The sequence below is a fragment of the Fistularia commersonii genome, chromosome 3 (genome assembly GCF_037954325.1).
Source record: "Fistularia commersonii isolate RoL2024-O1a breed Wild chromosome 3, RoL_Fcom_v1.0, whole genome shotgun sequence".
NCBI classification, from domain to species: Eukaryota; Metazoa; Chordata; class Actinopteri; order Syngnathiformes; family Fistulariidae; genus Fistularia; species Fistularia commersonii.
Window position 1 is genome coordinate 22,365,392 of NC_141286.1, and position 20,043 is coordinate 22,385,434.

General features: G+C 45.8%; 3 protein-coding genes across 3 annotated transcripts in view; all 3 read right to left on the reverse strand.

Annotated features, from left to right (window-relative positions):
- uacab (uveal autoantigen with coiled-coil domains and ankyrin repeats b) overlaps positions 1-3,734 on the reverse strand; it is a 34,367-nt gene extending 30,633 nt beyond the window's left edge. Inside the window, exon 1 of the mRNA XM_086144181.1 lies at positions 3,586-3,734. Coding sequence (XP_086000307.1) covers positions 3,586-3,633 — 48 coding nt within the window. The 5' untranslated portion in view covers positions 3,634-3,734. The remainder of the gene's footprint in view (positions 1-3,585) is intronic.
- Positions 3,735-6,365: 2,631 nt separating this feature from the next.
- LOC147235854 (mortality factor 4-like protein 1) lies at positions 6,366-12,897 on the reverse strand. The gene is made up of 12 exons (XM_086144173.1): positions 12,733-12,897; positions 12,230-12,276; positions 12,067-12,134; positions 11,821-11,907; positions 10,799-10,879; positions 10,680-10,705; positions 10,399-10,487; positions 10,163-10,264; positions 9,766-9,854; positions 8,940-9,112; positions 8,115-8,199; positions 6,366-6,899 (listed from the first exon to the last, which is right to left on the reverse strand). The coding sequence occupies exons 1-12, from the start codon at positions 12,770-12,772 to the stop codon at positions 6,815-6,817; spliced, it is 972 nt and encodes a 323-aa protein (XP_086000299.1). The 5' UTR covers positions 12,773-12,897; the 3' UTR covers positions 6,366-6,814.
- Positions 12,898-15,979: 3,082 nt separating this feature from the next.
- rxfp3.3a1 (relaxin family peptide receptor 3.3a1) lies at positions 15,980-17,241 on the reverse strand. The gene has a single exon (XM_086144172.1). The coding sequence runs from the start codon at positions 17,105-17,107 to the stop codon at positions 16,109-16,111; it is 999 nt and encodes a 332-aa protein (XP_086000298.1). The 5' UTR covers positions 17,108-17,241; the 3' UTR covers positions 15,980-16,108.
- Positions 17,242-20,043: the final 2,802 nt, after the last annotated feature.

Sequence of the window (20,043 nt, forward strand, 5' to 3'; positions counted from 1 at the left end):
TGTACAAACGTGTTTCCCTATATGGTGAAATTCCTACTTTGCTTCCCACAGTGCATTTGGATATGTACTGACCGGAAAAGTGCAAACATTATGATAAATATGATTACAGATATGATTATGAACAGTGGAACTTTGCAAATAACTAGAAACACCATGTCAACCCAAAGGCACTGCTGAGCCGTCATGCTTCTGTGCCGTTTACTGATACCGAACGAGGGAGAAGACAAATTGTACACCGCGTTTAATTTGATTTATGTATACACCGATGTTAAATGCTTATATGGTACACGGATAACGACAAGAAACAGGATATTCAGCAGAAAAAGCACTGATAGAATTTATATCCGTATCAGCGGTTAGGAGAATTGAACTGGAACGTCTCCATCGTGCTCCTGGGCAACGAGACAGTTCAGCTCACCGTCGGAGAGAAAATCGTGAGCAGTCAACATTCTGAATCTGCACTTTTTCTAAATTCAAATTAGGCAGACTGCACTTAGATAAAGGATTGGGTTTTCAAATCGACAAATTTTTTGTTATAATTGGTGACGATCATGCGACCACACAGGCCCTGCCGTTACTGCTGTATAAAATATCAGCAGACGCCACTCTCCCTTCCTCCAAGCTCATTTCCACCCATCTTTTTTTCCAAAAAAGAAAACAGGAAATTAGTGTTGTTGTCACTGCCCTGCAAAAAAAAAAAAAAAAAAAAAAAAAGTTCACCTCCCTCAGCCTGCTCGCTCCTCCCGCCATCACTTCCCTCTTTCCCAGCTCCTCTCTGTGTTTTGTAAAACAACACCGCTGCAAGGGCGAGGGAAGCTTTCAGATATTTGGCCTGGAGGTTCATTAGCTGGGTGGGGAAGAAGGCGGAAGAAAGACGGCGGAGACAAAAAGGAGTGGGGAAACCCAGGAGGCGCTGAGGTGGCCACTGGAGAGGTGAGGCCACTCTGGCCTGGGGGAAGGCCTGGCACACCACCCTCTTTGTTTTCAGACTCAAAGTTCATGAAAGTTGTGCCTGAGAGTCGCATCGCGCAGCTGGGGGGTACCAAAAGTCTAAGTTTGTTTGTTTTTTCCGCTTCTTGTCACGCAAGTATAAATCTGAATCGACTATCAGCTCCATCATCAGCCTCCTGGCTACAATATCATGAACCACGGCTGAACCAACAAACAGCATAGTGTTACTATGGTGTGTGTGTGAGTGTGTGTGTCTACTCACGGATATCAATCAAAAACTAGTTCTGCAGTTTGAACCAAACTTTTTAATCCAACACTCGCACATAAAAAATCTAGTCGGCATTCCAGGAGCATGACCTGACGGCTCATTCAGGTCAGTCTGAATAAAGATGATAATAATCATCCGGTAATCATTTGTTTAAATGGAAAGAAATCCTTGTTGATAAAAAGGGCGCAGACCGTAGGAAACATTGGGATCACACTAAAAGCGCAACTCGGCTAAAGAAAAATATGACATCGCCCAAAAAAAAACAAACAAAAAAAATTTAGCCTCTTCAGCTCCATGAAATCCACAGTGATTGATTCTTCCCGCAATGGTTCTTGACAACAGGCTTTCCTGCATCTTCTGCGGGAGCGCTGCTTCAGAACGCTCACAAAATGCTGCAACAATATGACGAAACAAAGGACACTGGTCTAACCTTGGGTGACGAGTTGTCCCAGACACACAACATTTAGCTTGATGCAAATTATTCTGGCATCGTCCGCCATCCATCAAAGACGCAGGAGGGGAAAAAAAAAAACCCTGAGCGGCCGATATGCTACAAACAATGGTTTGGACCGTTGTTGAGTTGTGAGAGGTTTCGTTTTATGACTAGAGTTCATCATTTTATAAAGTAAAAAGGACTGAAAATAAGGTGTTTGACTCCACAGCTCTGGAACTGACTGTGAGCTGGACGGGCGTTCGAGCAATTTAAACCCGCCGGCGAAACAAACCCCCTGTTTTGTTGGGAGTTTTTATTCTCAGGACTGTGTTCCGGTCCATTGAGGGATGTCCCGGCTCACAGCCGGAGCACAAAGTGCTCACTGACATGAAGATCAAACGACAACTTGAAAAAAAAAAATCTTCAAAATATGAAAAAGAACGACAACATTGTCATTCAAAAGCAAAGGAAACAGAGGATCTGCCTGAAATGAACCCGAGACCCCCCTGGAGACGCCGTTCCCCGACCAAGACATCGGGGGGACTGAAATAAAATCTATGATCTCTCTGACGGATGCAGTGAAGTCTCAGGATTGGGAATGCCGGGGACCATCAGCTCGGTAACGGTAATTGTGTGTTGACCTTTCCCTGACGGCCGCGTCTCTTCGTTGTCATCGGGGGTCTTTAAAAAAAACGCCTGCCAAGTCACCAAACCTCCACTCGACCCTGCGCAAATGTCACGACTGTTCCCCAGGCACCAACGCTTTGCAGATCGTTGGGTTTGTTTTCGCTGGAGGATTTTTTTTTTCCCCTTACATTTTATTTCACTGTCGGATCCCTGCTTTGAACCAGAAAAAAAAAAAAAGTTTCACTCCAAATAAATAAGCCTTTACTTCCTCAAAAAGTAGGTCCAGATAGTTTACCACACACACACACACATGCCTTGGCTTTGTGCCTTTGTCATGGTAATTGCTGGAAGCTGCAAAACAGAGCGGCGGTGCTAAACACCCCTCCACACTCAACTGTGCAGAATTGTAATTAGACAGAAGCAGAGGCCGGATTGTGAGAGCGTAATTCCACACAATGGGCCCGGGCCGGGTTTGTTTAAGGTTTGCTGAATATCATCGACCTAATGAACACCCAGGACTTTAAATTCAGCCTTATTACTTTAATCAGCTTCCCCTCACTTGCCGCAGAACCGGTCTCGAATCTTTTTATATATATATGTAAAAAAAAGGCTAAATTGCAACAAACTCTGAAGCAACATGGGATTATGATGTAATATCTCACCACTCCTTTGACGTGATAGAAAGTGATAGAACCCTGGATTTTCCACATTTTTCCTTGTATGATAGTAACTCAAACATAATAAGTGCCGGGGTGGCTGGTTATGATATGTAAACAGCTAGAATGTCTGACAACATAAACCCCCCGGGGTAGTTTGTGCAAAACTAAAAGCAGTACATTTGAAAAACAGTATCGGTTATTCCTTATCGTTGGTTAATTAAGACTTGCATAGGGAATAAGAATAAAAACAATGTATGGATATAGTGTCCTAACCGGGTTTCGAGTTTATTTGTTGGAGGTTGCTGATTCTAGAAAGCCCCACGTAGAGCTCAATTCAACAGCGACTGACTAAAAAGCCTCTAACTAACAGCGACTAACTCGGTAAAGAGAAGTTAGTTTGGCCGGGTGTTCGGAAATGCCACCCCGGTTGTCCCGGTTCCCGTTAAGGGTCGCAGGTGCTCCGGCGGGCTCCACCGGGACCCACAACCGTGGGAACACGACGGGGAAGGGGAAGGGGAAGGCGGAGGGCCGGGGTTTCGAACTATCAGCACGCACAACTCCCACCCGTGACTTTTTCCCCGTGGGAACAGGCGGTGGAGAAATCTGTCCGCGGGGAAACGGACGAAACACAAAAGGGCTGAACTCACCGTGATTGTAACTTCGTGCTTTTTCAGGCGATACTTGAGGCTCTTCATTGTGAACTGACGTCCGGAGCCGCCGACAGCTCCCCCCCTTCCAACCGAACAAACTCAAAGTTGGCACCAAGTACGAAAAAGTCCAATTAAAAAAATGAAGTATAATAGTTTGTTTTTTTTAAAGTCCCACGAAGTTTTTAGTTTTTATCTCCTCTCATGGGGCGAGTTCCACCTGACGCCGAGCCGCAAAGTCGGATCGCCGTTGATTGACCGATGCCTCCGGCCAACCAGCGTGAAGCTTGCGAGCTGGAGGATTAGCGTTCAGCCAATCAAGTCGGCGCGTAGGGGCGGGACTTCCTGGTTTGGCGCCGTCGGGGGAAAAAGCCGCGGGGATCCTAGGACGAGCAGGGAAAGCGGGCGTGACGTCACGCCTACCTGAAGCCCCTAACACCTGGATAGGAGACTTTCCCGTGCGTGGAACCCGATTTTTTTTTCCAAACGCGCACGCCCAGGCACGTTGTCATGGTAACGAAGCCACCAAGCCGCATAAAACTTATAATAAAAATTCCATTTAAAAAAAAAAATTGACCTTGTCTTGTGTGTTACTCGTCACACCTGGTTACCAAGGAGACACCACTGTTAATTCCTCCCAATGGTATTCCCTCTTTTTAAATAAATAAAATAAACAGAAACTGACTGCTCGTGGGGAAATAGTTAACTCGCTCGCTGGCTACTCACCAACTTGGCTGTAACAAGTGTTTTTTTTTTTTTTATTATGTTGGCCTCCTATCATCTCCAACATGTGTGACCTTCGACCTGTAGTATCATCAAGGCACTTTCACCCAGACAAACGCTGCTCTCTGCGTATTTTCTCTTTTTTTCTAAACCCCGGACATGATTCTGCGAGGAAAATGTCCGAGCGGAGCGCCGCCTGGATACTCTCGATGATAAGTGTTTGAACAATGGCACCTAATAAAATGTCCGTGTGTAATTTATTACTCATTCGTGTACACATGTTAATGAACAGCATTTACCGAGAGAAAGCACTGCAGGGACATCATCCGTTGCCCTTAAAACTACTCACAGTAGTCCTGATTTAGGAAAGGACCAAATTTGTGTTTAACAAAACAGATCAATTACCATTAAGCACCGAACGCAAGCCTCAAAGAGAAACGGTTATATCAGGAATCAAGACCAGAACAACATTTTAATGAGGTGCGCTCGAGGACAGTGACACGAATATGGGAGCGTGTTCAGCTGATCACCGACCTCATCATTTGTATTTATTCAATAGTTCTGCCTATGATTGCAGATTATGTGAGCATAATGGCGTGTTTTCTGATTACCTCCTTCCTACAGCTCACAGATGAGCTCCACCATGGGGCCATCTGCTCCGTTGCCATGCCCCTGAATGTATCCTACCACGGGGGTAGGGTAGCGGGTTCGGGGTGGTGGGGTCATTAACGTCATCTGGAAGAGGAGAACACTACCGTTTGAGAAGAATTGCTCGAGGACAAAGACACAGTGAAATTCCCACGCCTGTAATTTTGAAAGCGCTCATTGCCGCGTTTTCCGGGAATCACGATTTTCACGGCGTTAACGGTTAAAGCTTCATAATCGTAATAAGGGAGGCGTCTAATAGTAACAGCCGTTACGCAACTCTTTTTATTTTACTGGGCTCTGTGCCGGCCTGTGCTGCCGTCTTCATCACCAGGAAGTAGACAAATCCGAGTTCTAATGAAAAACACAATGAATTGTGTCCTTTTTCCGCAGGAGGGGGTCTTTGAAGGCAGTGGTTAACACTGATGTGTATGAACTACAACATTTATACTGAGTGACAACAGAATGTTCATTTGGTTAGAAAGTAGCAGCGGGTGTTTTTTTATTTTTTTATCGGTCTTTGACTTCAATCCACCCTCTGGATTGTGTTAAACGCCATGTCGCTCTGGAAGAAAAAGAAAAGAATAAACTGCTGTCCATTACTCCATGGCAACAGCGTTACCATAGAGACAGGACTCAAAGGCCCGGGGACTGTTTTCAGAGAGTCGTCAAGGAGGATTTTCATGTCATGGCCATTTTCAGGTTGGATGGATCTGAAAGTGGCCATCATGGGGGACAAACTGCAGCAAAATAAGTCTTTACTTGGTGCAACTTAACATCAATCTGGATAAAAATCAAATTCTTGTTCGGAGTAATTCAGAAAAAGGTAAATGTGAGTTTTTCCCAACAAAGGAGCTGAATTGCGATATCAGACTAAAAGTCAAAAACAAATTAAATGAATAAATCTGCACCCAAAATGAAAGTAAAATGCATCTTGTAATACTTTCACGTTGTTTCTTCCGGTACTCCCTTTGGAGGGGAGGAAACCCCCCCCACCCCCACCAGCTCACCTACCTGGTTGTTCTTGGTCCAACATAACGAACACAACAAACGCTGCAGCCCGACGCCAGTGTTGGTGAGGTGTAACCATGGAAACTCAAGGGAGATGCCGCGGATCTTCCAAGATCAAATACGTGTTTTAAAAATGTATCGATATTGGGGAGTTGGAGACACTGGATTAAAGCATTCGATCGCCAGACGGGGAGGAGGTTATCTGGGGTTTCTCCGGAAGCTCTTCGTGGTGTGTTGGCGTACACACCTGCAGAAAAAACGCTGCACCTGAATGAGAATGTTTTCGGATACCTTTCAACAGGCTGACTGATTGGGGATTCCCTCCGTCTTCCTTCTCAGTTCTATGTTTACACTTTTGAGACCTTGGAAATAAAACCTCAAAAAAAACAAACGGTGCGGAGTTTGTGTAGAAACGTGTCCTTTACAAACTGGATACAAATACATGGGATACAAAAAAAAAAAAGAAAAAAAAAACGACGAAAAAAAACCAAAACAAAACTGTACGTCCGTGTGGCAGAAACACAATAAATACACACATGCGACGGTAAGAAATACCTCAGTGATGCAGTACAAACACATCCAGATATGTCTCTGGAAACAGTGAGATCAAATTATTCTTCTGGGGTTTTTTTTCTCCCTCTCAAATGAGGATGAAAAATGTGAGGTTTGTCTTTTACAAAAAAGGGGGTGGGGTTTTCCGTCAAGACGTGTTTGTCTGCTAGCAGTGACGAGCTCCTGAGACTTTTAAAGAGGAAGTGCGTCAGTTCAAGTGAATATAAAATCTCATCTGGCCCCCCGAGGGGGAAGAGGTTTGGGGCGACGTCCCGCCTCCGCCAGGAAGCCACGGCGTTCACACGGCCTTACGGTGGTACTCCGGGGGGGCCACCTCGTAGTCGCTGGCGCTGAAGAGGGCGGATGAATTCTTCGCCAGGTACCTGCAAAAGAGCGATCGTAAATAGGGGGAAAAAATGCAAAATACAGACGGCAGAGATCCAGCGAAAGACGCAACAACTCGCGTTAAGAAATTAAAGGAAACAACGGCAATAAAAATGAAAGGTTTATCCATCCATGGGCGTCCAATCCAGGTGTCCAACCCTTATGTCTGCCGCAGGAGGGGATCTAGAGTTTGGAAATATGTAACTATTTTACATGAATCTCTGCTTTAAGAGGATCTCCGCGTACCCAGAGAAGGGCCGCTCATCACTGCAACCCAGAATAATCATTTGGCTCATGAATCGGGCTCTTAAACCAATCGTAATAACAGGGGTAACAGCCTCGGAAATCTGTCCGAAGCAGTTTTTATCCGCCTGATGAGGAGGATCTTTGTTTCATTCACTCACTGAAATGAAAACAAAGCGAGGCTTGCTTGATTATTGGATGAATAATCAATAGGAACTCTTGATTAATGATGGCCGAGAATTGTCAAGGGGACTGAAACGGGCCGGAATGACGACATGTCAACACAGTTCCTCTCGCACAACTTTGTGTTTATTATTATTATAATTATAATTATTATTATTATTATGAGGGTCTGTTTTTGTTGTGATGGAGGAGGTCAGGTATCGGAAACCCTTTGGGCTGAGTCCCAGAGCTGCTCGCTGCACAAATCCCGCCGTCTCGCTCCACCCTTGGACCCAAACATTTAGCCGAGGTCGAGTCGTGACCGCCTGGGTCCGAGGAGATTGGAACGGCTCCGTTTCCTCCGAAACTTTCGCCTGAATCTTCTTCCACACCGGATGTGTTCTAAAAATGAAATTCGAAGAAAAGCCAGCGCAGCAGCCAGAGGCCAAGGAGAGACTCTCAAGTGCCCACTTCTGGTCGACCTCTCGTCCCTATAATTACAAATTCCCATTTTCCGCACATTTTAATCAGCAGGCGTTTGCACTGCGCGGCTTTCATCAGCCTCAGCAACACTTCACACACTCCAGGACGTCTGACCGTTCTATTAATAAGTGCTTTTAGTCCTTCTCGAAGTCTGGAGCGTCGGCCGAAGAGGTTAGCGCGGCGGAGGTGAGTTGTAGATGAACCCGGCCTCCCATAGAGGAAAAAAACAGTGTTTCTCCACCGACTCCAGATCTAAGCTTGTCTGCCTTCAGAGTTCGAACGGGACCTCGAACACAACACGGAGACAGGCGAGGGCGGCGCCTTACTTGAGGAAGTCTTGGAGGTAGCCGAGGAGCAAGGCCAGGCTCTTCTCGTCCAGAGGGGTGTAAGCCAGCATGGCTCCGATCCGAACTGCCGGGGACGAAGAGAGAAGATGTTACAGATTAACGTGAAAGTACCTATTTTGAGGACAGGGTTGTTTCTCCGTGTTCTCTCAGCAGGTTCGCAAAAGACTGAAGTTGGATGTCTCTATGTGTGGCCCTGTGATTGACAGGTGAGCGGTCCGGGTTACACCCCGCCTCTTCCCCCGTTGTGAGCTAGGATTGGCTGAGCCAAGGACATGACGAATCACTGTATTTTAAGTTTGGGAGATGAGTGGCTAAGTTTGTATGGGTTTTTCAGGGGGTTCACACACACACACACGCGCACAAACAAACGCACTCACACACCCTCCGGCGAGCTGAGTTGTTTTTCTTCATATATCATCTCCTGTTCATTTCTGAAGTGGACTGTCGATATTTGGACAGTAGCAGCAGAGACGCTGCCAGGAAAATCAATGACTGTCACATTTGTTTTGATTTTTTTTTCAACATGCTGCTGGAGGTTAGGACTTCAGGGATGCAGAACCACCGATTGCGACAAAAAAGAAAAGAAAAAAAAAAACAGGAGGCCCGGTTTATCTCTGGGTTTGAGCGGCGACAGGAGTTCTGTTGATTTTAGTTTCAAGACGAGACAAATCCCAGCTATTGCCACGGAACGCTGAGCAGGGGAACGTTCAGCCACGAAAACAATCACAGATTCACAGGGCAAGATTTGGACAATCCGCAGTCATGTGTGTGTGTGTGTGTGTGTGTGTGTAGGACGGCGCCTACCAAAAAGGCGCAGCAGGTGCGGCGCTCCGTACACTTGGGACATGGGCAGGTCCGGATGTTCCGCCAGCATCTCGGCGTACTGCGGTCTCTCGAACTTGTACAGCAGCTGCGTTCCCAGCATTACATTGAAATATTCCCGAATCCCAGCCACCACCTCGCTTACCGCGTACTCTCTGCAGGAATAACGATGGATAAAAAAAATAAATAAAATTTAAAAAAAACAAACAGGTGATGACATCTTGCTGTGACGGAGTGACCTCGCCTGTCAAGCTGTCAGTTAAAGCCTGTCAAGAGTTTAATCTACAATATGCAAATATCAAGTCGCTGATTTTAATTTTGTGTTTGAATAATGAAGGCAGATGAGTGACAGGAAATGGGCTTGAAACATTGTTTCACAGTTTTGGATATGAAATAAAAATCAACTAAAATAAAATAAAAAAATAAAATGAAATGAAAAACATAAACAAATTAAGACTCAATAAAATGAAATAAACAAATCAAGGCAAAAACGGGAATAGAGGCCCAAAAAATTACACAAAGTTAACAGACTTGGGAAATCACTGATACTTTAAAATAATTAGAGGGAGCTGAGCTAGAAAAAAAACACGATGATTAACGGGAAGGTATCTGAAGAATTTAGAATATTTCCAATGATAAAAATCCAAAAATGGATGACCGGGTTTGAGTAGGATAATTGAAATCAAATTCAAATTCATTCATTTATTGCAGTGTGAGCATTCTCAGTGTGCGTCTTCCATTTGTATCTAAAGGACTCACAACTACACTCTAAAAATCCATTTCGCAGTTGATGTTCTTTTTTTCTTACTTATTGTCAGAGGTCCCTTTAGATTTCTTGTAGCTCGCGTAATCCTCCAAGACAGTCTCCACGGTCTTCTTTGCTGGCAGGTGAAATAACTGAAAGACACAGGAGCTCAAGGTCGTCCTCATACTTCATGCCAAGGCGCTTCATTTAAGCATACAATCATTTATAAAAAAGTAATGATGATGATAATCACAACCTTTTTTAAAAAAAAAAAAAAAATCAATTTGAAAATAGTTAGCAGTCTGGGAGCAGGTAAACATGCCTGATCGATTGGCCTGACTTCAAGAGAGATGCACTCACTCAGTGGATATCTGGTGCATGTGTGTGTGTGTGTGTGTGTGTGTGTGTGTGTGTGTGTGTGTGTGTGTGTCCGCGCACACGTACGTGTGTGTGTTTTCACCTGTTTTTGTCGAGTGATGAGGTCCCAGTCATCAACCAACCAGGGTTTCAGCTCCTCTGGGATCTTCACCTTCACCTCCACACGGTTGGTGAACATCTCCTCCTACACACACGCACACACACACACACACACACCTTTCAGGCACTTTTGTATCATGGTTTTTTTCATAAATAAAATCACAGAATGGAAGAAAAGCTGACAGGATGGTGATGATGATGGATGATGATGATACGTACACTCTCCACGGTTGGATCGACGCGTGCCCTCTTCTTCCGCGGCCCCTGGGCCGTCTCTCCGCTGCTTGTGCCTTCGCCCGGCCCTGGGGCTGAACACACACGCGCAGGTTAACGCTTGGTTACATCAAAAATAACTGCAAAGATTAGTGGTTTCACTGACGGGACCCTGGGATCGATGCGGCGGGATTTCAAAATAAAAGCCTCCCATTGAACCAGACAGAATCAAGCTTCCAACCGAAGTATAAACATTAAGACAACCAAAAACAGAGTATTTCACTTACTCTTCTGCTTTGCCTTTTTCACTTTCCTAGAGAGCAAAGACAAAAAAGCAGCGGTATCAGAGACCTGCCAGGTAGAGCCGATAGCGGCGATTGGATCGCTGTCGAACACGGAGACTTACAGATCAACATTTTTCTGCTGCACAGCAGCGATCTTCTTGCTCGGTGCTAAACCCCTCATCTTTCCCTCAACATAGTGGTCCCTGCAAAAGGAAAAGAGAGAGAAAGAGAGCATCGGTCAGTATCAGTTTTCATCATTTGCATTTGATCAGATCCACTCTCTGAACTGCTCCTTGCTGGAATGGATACACAGTGGCCTCACCGGTTCACGGATCGAAAGTAAATACATGCAACAAGGAGCAGAAAGATGAATATCAGTGTACATTTAAGATGAAAAATGTATTCAATTTTGGAAATCATTCATTCATCTATACCACTTATCTTGTGACTTAGGCTGGGACACAAACAGAGACACAATCATTCACTCATCCACACGTGGTGTATAGTGGGGACATTTTAATTCACACAGCAAGAGGATAGTTCAGTAGAGGTAATTGATAATGCACAAGTAGCGGCATACATAATATCAGAAAAATATAAAACAGAATAAACAAGAAAATAAAGAATGTAAATAATATATCAACAGCATAAACATGTGCAAACGTGGCAACTAGCAGTGTACAATGATGATTACAGCAACAACACGTTTGAGTGTCTGGGTGAATGGATGAATGAATGAATGAATGAATGAATGAATGAATGAAAAGAGGGGGCTCTTGGGATGAAAGACTGTCCCTGAAGGAGATGCTCAGTACTGCATGGATGTTCTGCATGGGATGGGGAACATGGAGAACACATGTAGACTCCACACTGAAAGCTCCCCACTGTCAGAATCGAACCTGGGACCTTCTGGCTGTGAGGTGTAATTTGCACTGATATCCGGTCTGTTTGATTTGATTTGATTTCAAAAAAGACAAACCTGTTCCAAACTGTTTGAACAATAATTTGTTTTCATTTTCAAAACAACTGCAAAGTGAGCACACTGGGCTGACAAGCTCTAACATTTGTAACATTGTAATTGCATAGTGACAAGCGTCTGGCTACAGTAATTGTCTCATAAAAATGAAAAAAAAAAAAAACTTACTGATTGGCCTTTTGAAGCTCTTTTTGTTTTGCAAGGTTGCTGTCCACATATTTGAGAACTCTGCTTTCAGGAACCCATTCATCCCAGCTGAAAGACAAAAAAAAAATGACACACCTTGAAACTGCCATCAAATAGACACTTAAAATTAAATGGGTAAGGAAGAAGGCAAAGACAAAGAAAAAGATCAAGTACAAAAAAAATGTCGCTGAAACAGGAAATGCAAATGCCTCCAACACAGAAACTCACTTTTTGTTCCATCCGCTGTAATGAATGAAGTATTTAATCTGCTTATCCTTTATGTTGATCTTGACACACTGCAGGACAGAAGCAGACAGCAGGAGTTATTACTATTATTATCATTATTATTACTGCTATTATTGCAGCCAACAATCTGGCTGTGGGAACAAACCTTTGCTTCATAGAGCAATGGCCCATGAAAGCACAGGACTCTTTCACCTGGAGGAGACCAGAGAAGTTCATGAGAAGGGAAACCAAAAAATAGAGACAACAATTTAACAAAGAAAAAGTAGTCCTCTCGCTGGTGTGCCGGTGCTTGTTGTGATGCTAGCAGTTTCATCCCGCTTGTTTTGAACAGAGGCGGTGTTTGGATGCTAGCTCGCCTCAGCGTCAAGCTAGCATCACAACAAGCTAGCGTCAAGCTAGCATCGCAGCAAGCTAGCGTCAAGCTAGCACCTCAACTGTACACCTCAACCCTCACTACCGGCGGAATTATCTCAAACTTAAAGGTGTTATTAGTTCTATTTGGAGAGATTATTGATATAAATGTGTGTTAATATCACTTCCGGAGCTCTGCCTCTCTACAAGAAGCCCGGTGGCGGCGACAGCAACAACAGTAGCGCCGACCCACCCCCACCTTCCACCCCTCAGTCCATCTGTCATTTCATACCCCACCTTCTTGAAATTTAGGTTTAGGGTCCTGTTTTGGCGCCATTCACAGACTCAACTGATCGGATCTCTGATTGATCAAATTCGGGCATTGCCAGAGTCCATATCTGCCAGATGCGAACCAATCCGACATTGGAGCCAGGGAGAAGAAGGCGACCTTCCTGCTAGCGAGTCACATGACCAACGTGACGTAAGAGCTCGTAGGAGGAGGCGTTCAAGTGCACCCCTGCGGGCTCGGAAGAAAGAAGACGCGCTCCAAGGCGAAGGCGACCGTTTCTAGACAGAATTATCGAATATACTGTTGATTTCTGAAAAAGCTTCTTTTAAAAAAAAGAAAAAGTGCAAGAAGAAATTCGAATTTCCCCATGAGACGGGAAAAGCTGAAAGTTTTCACTCATCAACCGAAGGGCGACAGACACCTGTCAGGTTCACACAAACCCCATTATATCCCTCCACCCAGTCATATTGTCATCATATTTTATTCCACATCAGCCTATCACTTTGTACTCACATAAATATTCACGGAACCACAGAGGCGGCTCTGCTGGGAGAACAATTGCCACACCATCGAGACTTCATGACTCATCCACATCAGCAAGCCAAGGGTCTGCAGTTAATACATGTACTTTATATACAGAATATAACTAAAAGCACCTCTCGCTCCATTAGGGCCCTGTTGAGTTAGTTTATGCGATTCCCTTTAGAGAATGCAGCAAATGGCTCAATATGTTCCTTTCACGTGGCTGCTCTTTTCTCCGCAAATGAGGGAAAAGGCAAGAAAAAGAGTCTCCAGTCGAATGACTGACACCTGAATCTGAAGCGCTTCCCGAGTCCAAATGTCGCCGGGTCCGATCCTGCACGATATCAAACACCCCGAGGAAGGCAACGTGTGTGGACGCTGATAACACACCTGTTAGCCAAATCCGAGATTTAATTTTTTAAACTTTTAAATTAACACTGAATGTCAGTGATCTCAGCCGCCGTTGGAGATTCGCTTGTTTTATCGCAAATAAAATGCGAACAGATGGAACGGCTCCTTTCTGATTGAATTTTTTCTTACTCAAGGATTCGCAGAATGTTAATTTTCTTCGACTGCATCGAGTTAAAGGACTGTCATTTAGTATTTCGTCAAGAGCGTCTCATTTTTATAGTTTACCGGGGGGGAGGTTTGGCGATTCAAGTACGGTGCTCTCGGCAATAACTCATTAACGGTTTTCATCGTTTTGATTTTCTAATGAACCGTTTGGTTCTTATTCGGAAACTTCAAAATGTCAATGCTGTTGGCGGTCTGGTGCTGACAGCTAACCTTTGACGGCCTCGAGCTTCTGGATCTCCCAAGACCGAAGGGATCTAAAGGTCGAAAGGTTCATTTGGTTTGTCTTTTTGAGCCAAAAGATGGAATCCCGGCCGGCGAATACATGAAAACAACAAGACATCAGCTGGTTTGACGAGTAGTTGGCAGAGAATGTAACAATTCTTCGATCTTCTCTCCAAACTTTTCGTCGATAAGTACGTCGAACTCTGTCCTGATGTTCTCGGCCCCCTTCCATCCTCCGAAACCTTCTCAAATTGTTTTTGTGTATCCGTGAAAGACGTTACCGTTTCTTCAAGCAAGTTTTGAAAATCCCAGCGGTGTGCCTCAGAGCTCCGTTCACGGGCCACGTAACATTTTGCATCGTGCGAGTTATTAGATAATCCTGCCTAATCTAGACACCTTACTGATATTCAATACATCACGATATTCCTGACGGTATATTAATTTAAAGGCCCTGAAATTTCCGAGTCTCCGTGGCCTTTTTTTCAACCATTTTTAAAGGTGAATAAATAAATGAAAAAGTTATTTAGATAAAATAAAATAAAATAAAATAAAATAAAATAAAATAAAATAAAATAAAATATTCAGCTGCAAAATGGGGACTCTGATCACTGTGTTTGATCTGAGTGAATCTTTTGTGGACAGATGACGCTGCTACTTTGGTAAAATTTGTTTGATCGGAAAGTGAAATACAAATACCTCCTCAGTGGGCGTGCTCAGTGAGGCAGATGGTCCACTTCACTTCAGTATAACAAACGTTATATCAAATAAAAACACAAATCGTCCCCCTTTCAGACCTTTTTAATCACATTTTGAATTGTTTGTATTGTATTTTTTATTTTTCTTCTTGGTTGGGATTGATTTTCAATTCATGCTTACACCCTTTGTGATCATCTCATGACTCTTCATCTTATTTTTTTTCAACCATTTAACATCTTTGCTCTCTCTCTCACACACACACAGACACACACACATGCATATGCTTGCATTTTATTCCCAAATCAGAATCATTTTAACCCCAAATTTCAATTGACCTCATGATGAGAGAGAACTCCTGCACAGTAAATCTGAAATGTGATTTCTCTCCCGCTTCCAGGACTGACACAAAGTGCTCGTGATACATTTATTGTACAAATGCAAAGCGCGTTGCATAAAATGTACAATTTTCTTTTGCCCTTTGCACGGATGTACAGTTTATTTATAGACGTAAAGCCATTTACACAGATGTACAGTTTATTTACAGATGTTGGAATTTACTTCACTTTTTTCACCTTATATCACTCTTTCCTTGATTTCATCTATTAATTTTCTTTTTTGAAATATATTTATAATAAGGGGCTATGCCCTCCAGCTGAAGTGATTCTAGAAAATCTTTTTTTTTTTTTTTAATTTCATCGCTGCAGATGAGGATGAAGGAGGTCTCTGCGTGCGTCATCGCATCCATCGGGAAGCCTCCCTGCGTGCACATCGCTAAAGGCTGGGTCAGAGACTCTCCCGACCCCCCATTGGCGACGCATCGGAGATCCATTAAACTGCTCACAACACACACACACATGACTTGACAAAATTTGTATATGTATATATATATATGTATGTATAATATATATATATTCTAATTATAATTATCATCCGACATTTGTATTTTGTGCACTTTCAACAGCAGCATCGCACTGATGGTGGAATGCGAGGAGAGGGATTTTTTAAATATATATATATATACATATACATATATATATATATATATATATATTATTTTTAGCCCCAATGGCGTTATAAAACCACTTATCACGAAGCTGTTTTTCCCCCCAGCAATTTACAAATGGACGTTAAAAGCGCACCCCACCGGCTGGAGCGCGATAATGGCGGTGCGTAATTACGCACGGGGGTCGGCTTGGATACGAAGGGGAAAACACGGAATAAACTGGAACATTGTAATATGGGACTTTTGCTGAGCCGAACCACATCACGCATGGTGTTTTTTTTAACACGCACAAGCGGCGGGGATGAGAAATGAGTTTTTGTGGACTCGAAATGCGTCAATTTGGCTTGTTTTTTTTTGCACTGGGTCTACCCTCTTTGCAACAATGCCCTCAACTTGCGCCGGAAGTCCCTCCTCATCAGGCAGTAGATGATCGGGTTGAGGCAGCTGTTGGTGTGCGCCAGGCACACGGTCACGGGGAACACGTAGGTGTGCACCAGGTAGTAGGCGCGGTCCCAGCGGGCGGCGTTGAGTTTCACCAACACGCTCCACAGGGTGATGGCGTGGTTGGGCATCCAGCACAGGAAGAAGGAGAGCACCACGATGGTGACGGAGCGCGTCACCCGCGTCCTGCGCTTGGGGTTTCCGGTCTTCATGCTGCGCGCACGGATGAAGCGCAGCAGCAGGACGTAGCTCACGGACACGATACACATGGGAATCACGAAACCCGCCAGGATCTTGTGGATGTGGTAAACCGCCAGCCAGTACTGGCCGCCGGGGAAGCGCAGCAGGCAGAGCTTCTCCCCGGTCACGTTGCTGACCGTGGCGAACACGGACGTGGGAGCCGTGGCCACGGTGGCGAGCGTCCAGACGGCCGCGCACGTCCGGCGAGCGGAGCAGCGGCAGCAGCAGGAGCGCGGAGGCGCGCCGGCGCGCAGGGCGCTCGCCAGCGCGCAGTAACGCGTCACGCTCATGGCGGTGAGGAAAAACACGCTGGCGTACATGTTCATCACGGTCACGGAGAGCACGATCTTGCACATGGCGTCTCCGAAGGGCCAGCTGAAGTCCAGCGCCGTGTCCACGGCCCAGAAGGGCAGCGTGAGCACGAACAGGAAGTCCGTCACGGCCAAGTTGCACACGAACACGTTGACTTTGGAGCGGTTGCGCTCCCGCCGGTCCCGGGTGAGGAAGAGGACGAGGAGGTTGCCCAGCAGCCCCACGACGCACACGGCGGAGTAAACCACGCACACCACGAAACGCAGCAGCGGGCTGCCGTCGGCGGTCACGTCGATGTCCTCCAAGTCGCTGAACCGGTTCCGCTCGGCCGCGCTGCGGTTCAGACAGTCGCTCCCGTTGCCTCCATCCATGGTGGCTTGGGGGTAGACGGAGGTTTCACCCTGTCATTTCTCTCCCTCCAAAAAAAAAAGAAACAAATAAAAAAAAGGAACAAAAGTTAGAGAAACATTTTCCCGTCCCGGTCTCCGGTGCTCCGGATGAGAAGTAAACGATGCTCCGAACTCCGCCCGACCCCCCGTCCTTCTCCTCCTCCTCCTTCTCCGTGCATCATCTACCGTCACATTCCTTCGTTCCGCTCCCACCTCTGGGGCGTCTCCACCGTGCACCCCCCCCAACCCGCACCCCCCCACGCAAACGCACCTTAAATGCAGTTTAAAAATAACAGTTAAAAAAACGGAGTTCCGCAGATTCGCCTCTCTGCCGCCATCTAGTGGCGACCAAGGGTATTACAACGCAAGGACAAATACAAGCTTTTTTTTTTTTTTTTTTAAAAAGGGTGAATTATGAACACTTGAAGGTGCCGTTCGGGTGTTGGAGAGTTATTGATGAAAATATAGTCGGAAGAAAAGTTAAGAGAAACATTTTCCCCTCTGGGTCGCCTGATAATAAGTAAATGATGCTCCGAATTTCGCTCCTCCTCCGCGCATCTTCCATCGTCATATATCTCCACCTCCCCCCAAACTCCGGGGCGTCTCCACCCCCTTTAACCCTCCTAAAAATGCACCTTTAATTCAATCTTTAAAAAGTTAAAACGAGGATCCTCACAATAGTTTTTGCTGCCCCCGTGCGGCAGCTGCGGGTACAGCGGACCAAGCTGACAAAAAAAAGAACAGGGTGAATTATGAACACGTTTAAGTGATGTTTTTTTTTTTTTGTTGTTGGAGGTAGATGACAACAAATAAAAACCCTCACGTGAATAACAATGCATTTTTTTTTATTACATCTAAACTTTTCTACATAAACAGTTAACATTCAATAGGTAAACAATTTCTTCCAATTCAGGTAATAAATATTTTTTTCCACGTGGTATATTTGTACAAACTGACAAGGGTCCACTCTGGTCTCCTCCTCTTTCTCCGTGAAAAGCCTTCGTCGTCTGATTCCTCTCCATTCCGAAGCCGTGAAACAGAACCTGTTGAGTGTTTTTTTTTTTTTGTTTGTTTGTTTTTTTTTACATTTTTTTTAAAATGTTTTTTTCTTTAAGGCAGTGAGTGCGGACGTCGGCTCGAGTCTTGACTTTTCAGTTATTTTCAGTTGTACGAGACAATAGTTGGCCACAGTCCTCTCTTTTTAATAGTTACAAGCTTTCAGTTTTTTTTTTTCTCTAAAAAATATATAAATTAATTTATTCTCTCAGCTCTGAACACACACACAGACACACATACATACACACAAAAGAAAGCATACAAATGGACGTGTCGCATACTCACACACACACACACATCTGAACACTCAGATGTCCACACAGACAAAATATACACATCGACGTTTCCCTTTTTCTGGAAGGTGAGACATCCGGACGCGCCGCGAAGCTTTGGAAGGGGGGGGGGGGGGGGTTGGGGGTCATGTGGTGGCCCTGATTCCAATTTGTCCTGTGCTGCAGAAAAAAAACATCGCGACCTGCGGCAGCCCCACGGGGTCACCAAAGAGAGGAGGGTCCCAGATGGAAATACCCTGTGCTTATCATCCCTGCATGTTACCTTTGAGCGTCCGGGGGGCGTGGGAGGAGGGTTGGGGTTGGGTTGGTGACACGTAGGGCCTGCTAGAAGGCGCTGTGGACACCTGGTTCTGGTTTGGGGGCTCTAAACTCTTTGGACCCCAGTGTGTAGAGCACTTCTAATGAGAACATTCAACAAGGTCTCCTCTCGCTTCATCCGGGGTTATGGAACACACGAATGCGCGCGATCGTGATCCGATTTGGCGACGAGGGAGGACGATTTAAAATAAATTAGGTACTTCGACGCGTAAATGTGACCGCCGAGTGGGTGGGGCTGATACCCGAGAAGCGGGAGGAGAGGTCGACGGGACGTCCCGTTAATGGCGGCGTTGTTCGGGCCGGATAATTCGTTTCCTAAACGGGGAAAGAAAGTCCCGGTCGACAGCGAGTTGGAGAGATGAGCCGACGTCTCTGATGCTTACCGTCTCTGATGCCGATGATTTACCGGCGCGTCGGGAGCAGAGGCGCCCGCTCCACGAAAAACACTTCCGCTTCACCTCACGCCGGTGTGATTCGGGCAACCGAGAGGAGGCTCCCCCGCGGAGGAGGTGTCAGGGAGTGAGTTGTTACAGGAAGCACGAGATCCACCAGGGAGGGAGGGGGGGGGGGGGAGGGCTCGCGGTCGGACGTTTTCTTCCACGAGACGATCGCGCCGCACTTTCCCGGGCTTTCAAGGTCGACAGCTCGTATGTGTGTTGCGCGCACGCACCTGCGGGCCAATCCCGCTCCCTCCTCCCCCGGCCCTCTTCTTATCGATCCTTCTATTTCCATCTCCGAGCCGGACCGATTCCCATCACGAGGATGAAACGCGGCGTCCGCATTCGAGGACGCGACCCCGGCCGACGGGTTCCTCAAGGCCGCGGATCTCCAGCCACGAAGCTTAAAATGACTCTTTCAGTAGATCCAATCCGGTTCTTGATTTGCGCTCCTGTTAGGAGACCAATATTTGGCCGCTGCCGGGCTGTGAGCTCACGGCAGCTGCCGGCCTCCAGACGGAGACGATATCGGTGAGTTGGAGTCGGCGAAACGGAGATTCGGCTTGATCCGACAATGTTTGAGACGTTTGTGCAGCAGCGCCGTTTGTGCTTTGGATCGCTCTGGAACATTTTGCTCGGAAAACATGGATAGCAGCCAATTCTAAACTCCCAAACAACCGAGCGGGTTCCCAAAACGCTCGACGTCTGAACACTTCCGGGAATCTTTGAAGAGCTCGGCGGTGCCGAACGCACTCCCGCGTCCGATTATCCCTTGAATCGCCATCTCTGCCTTCCGGAGAAACGCTAGCAAACT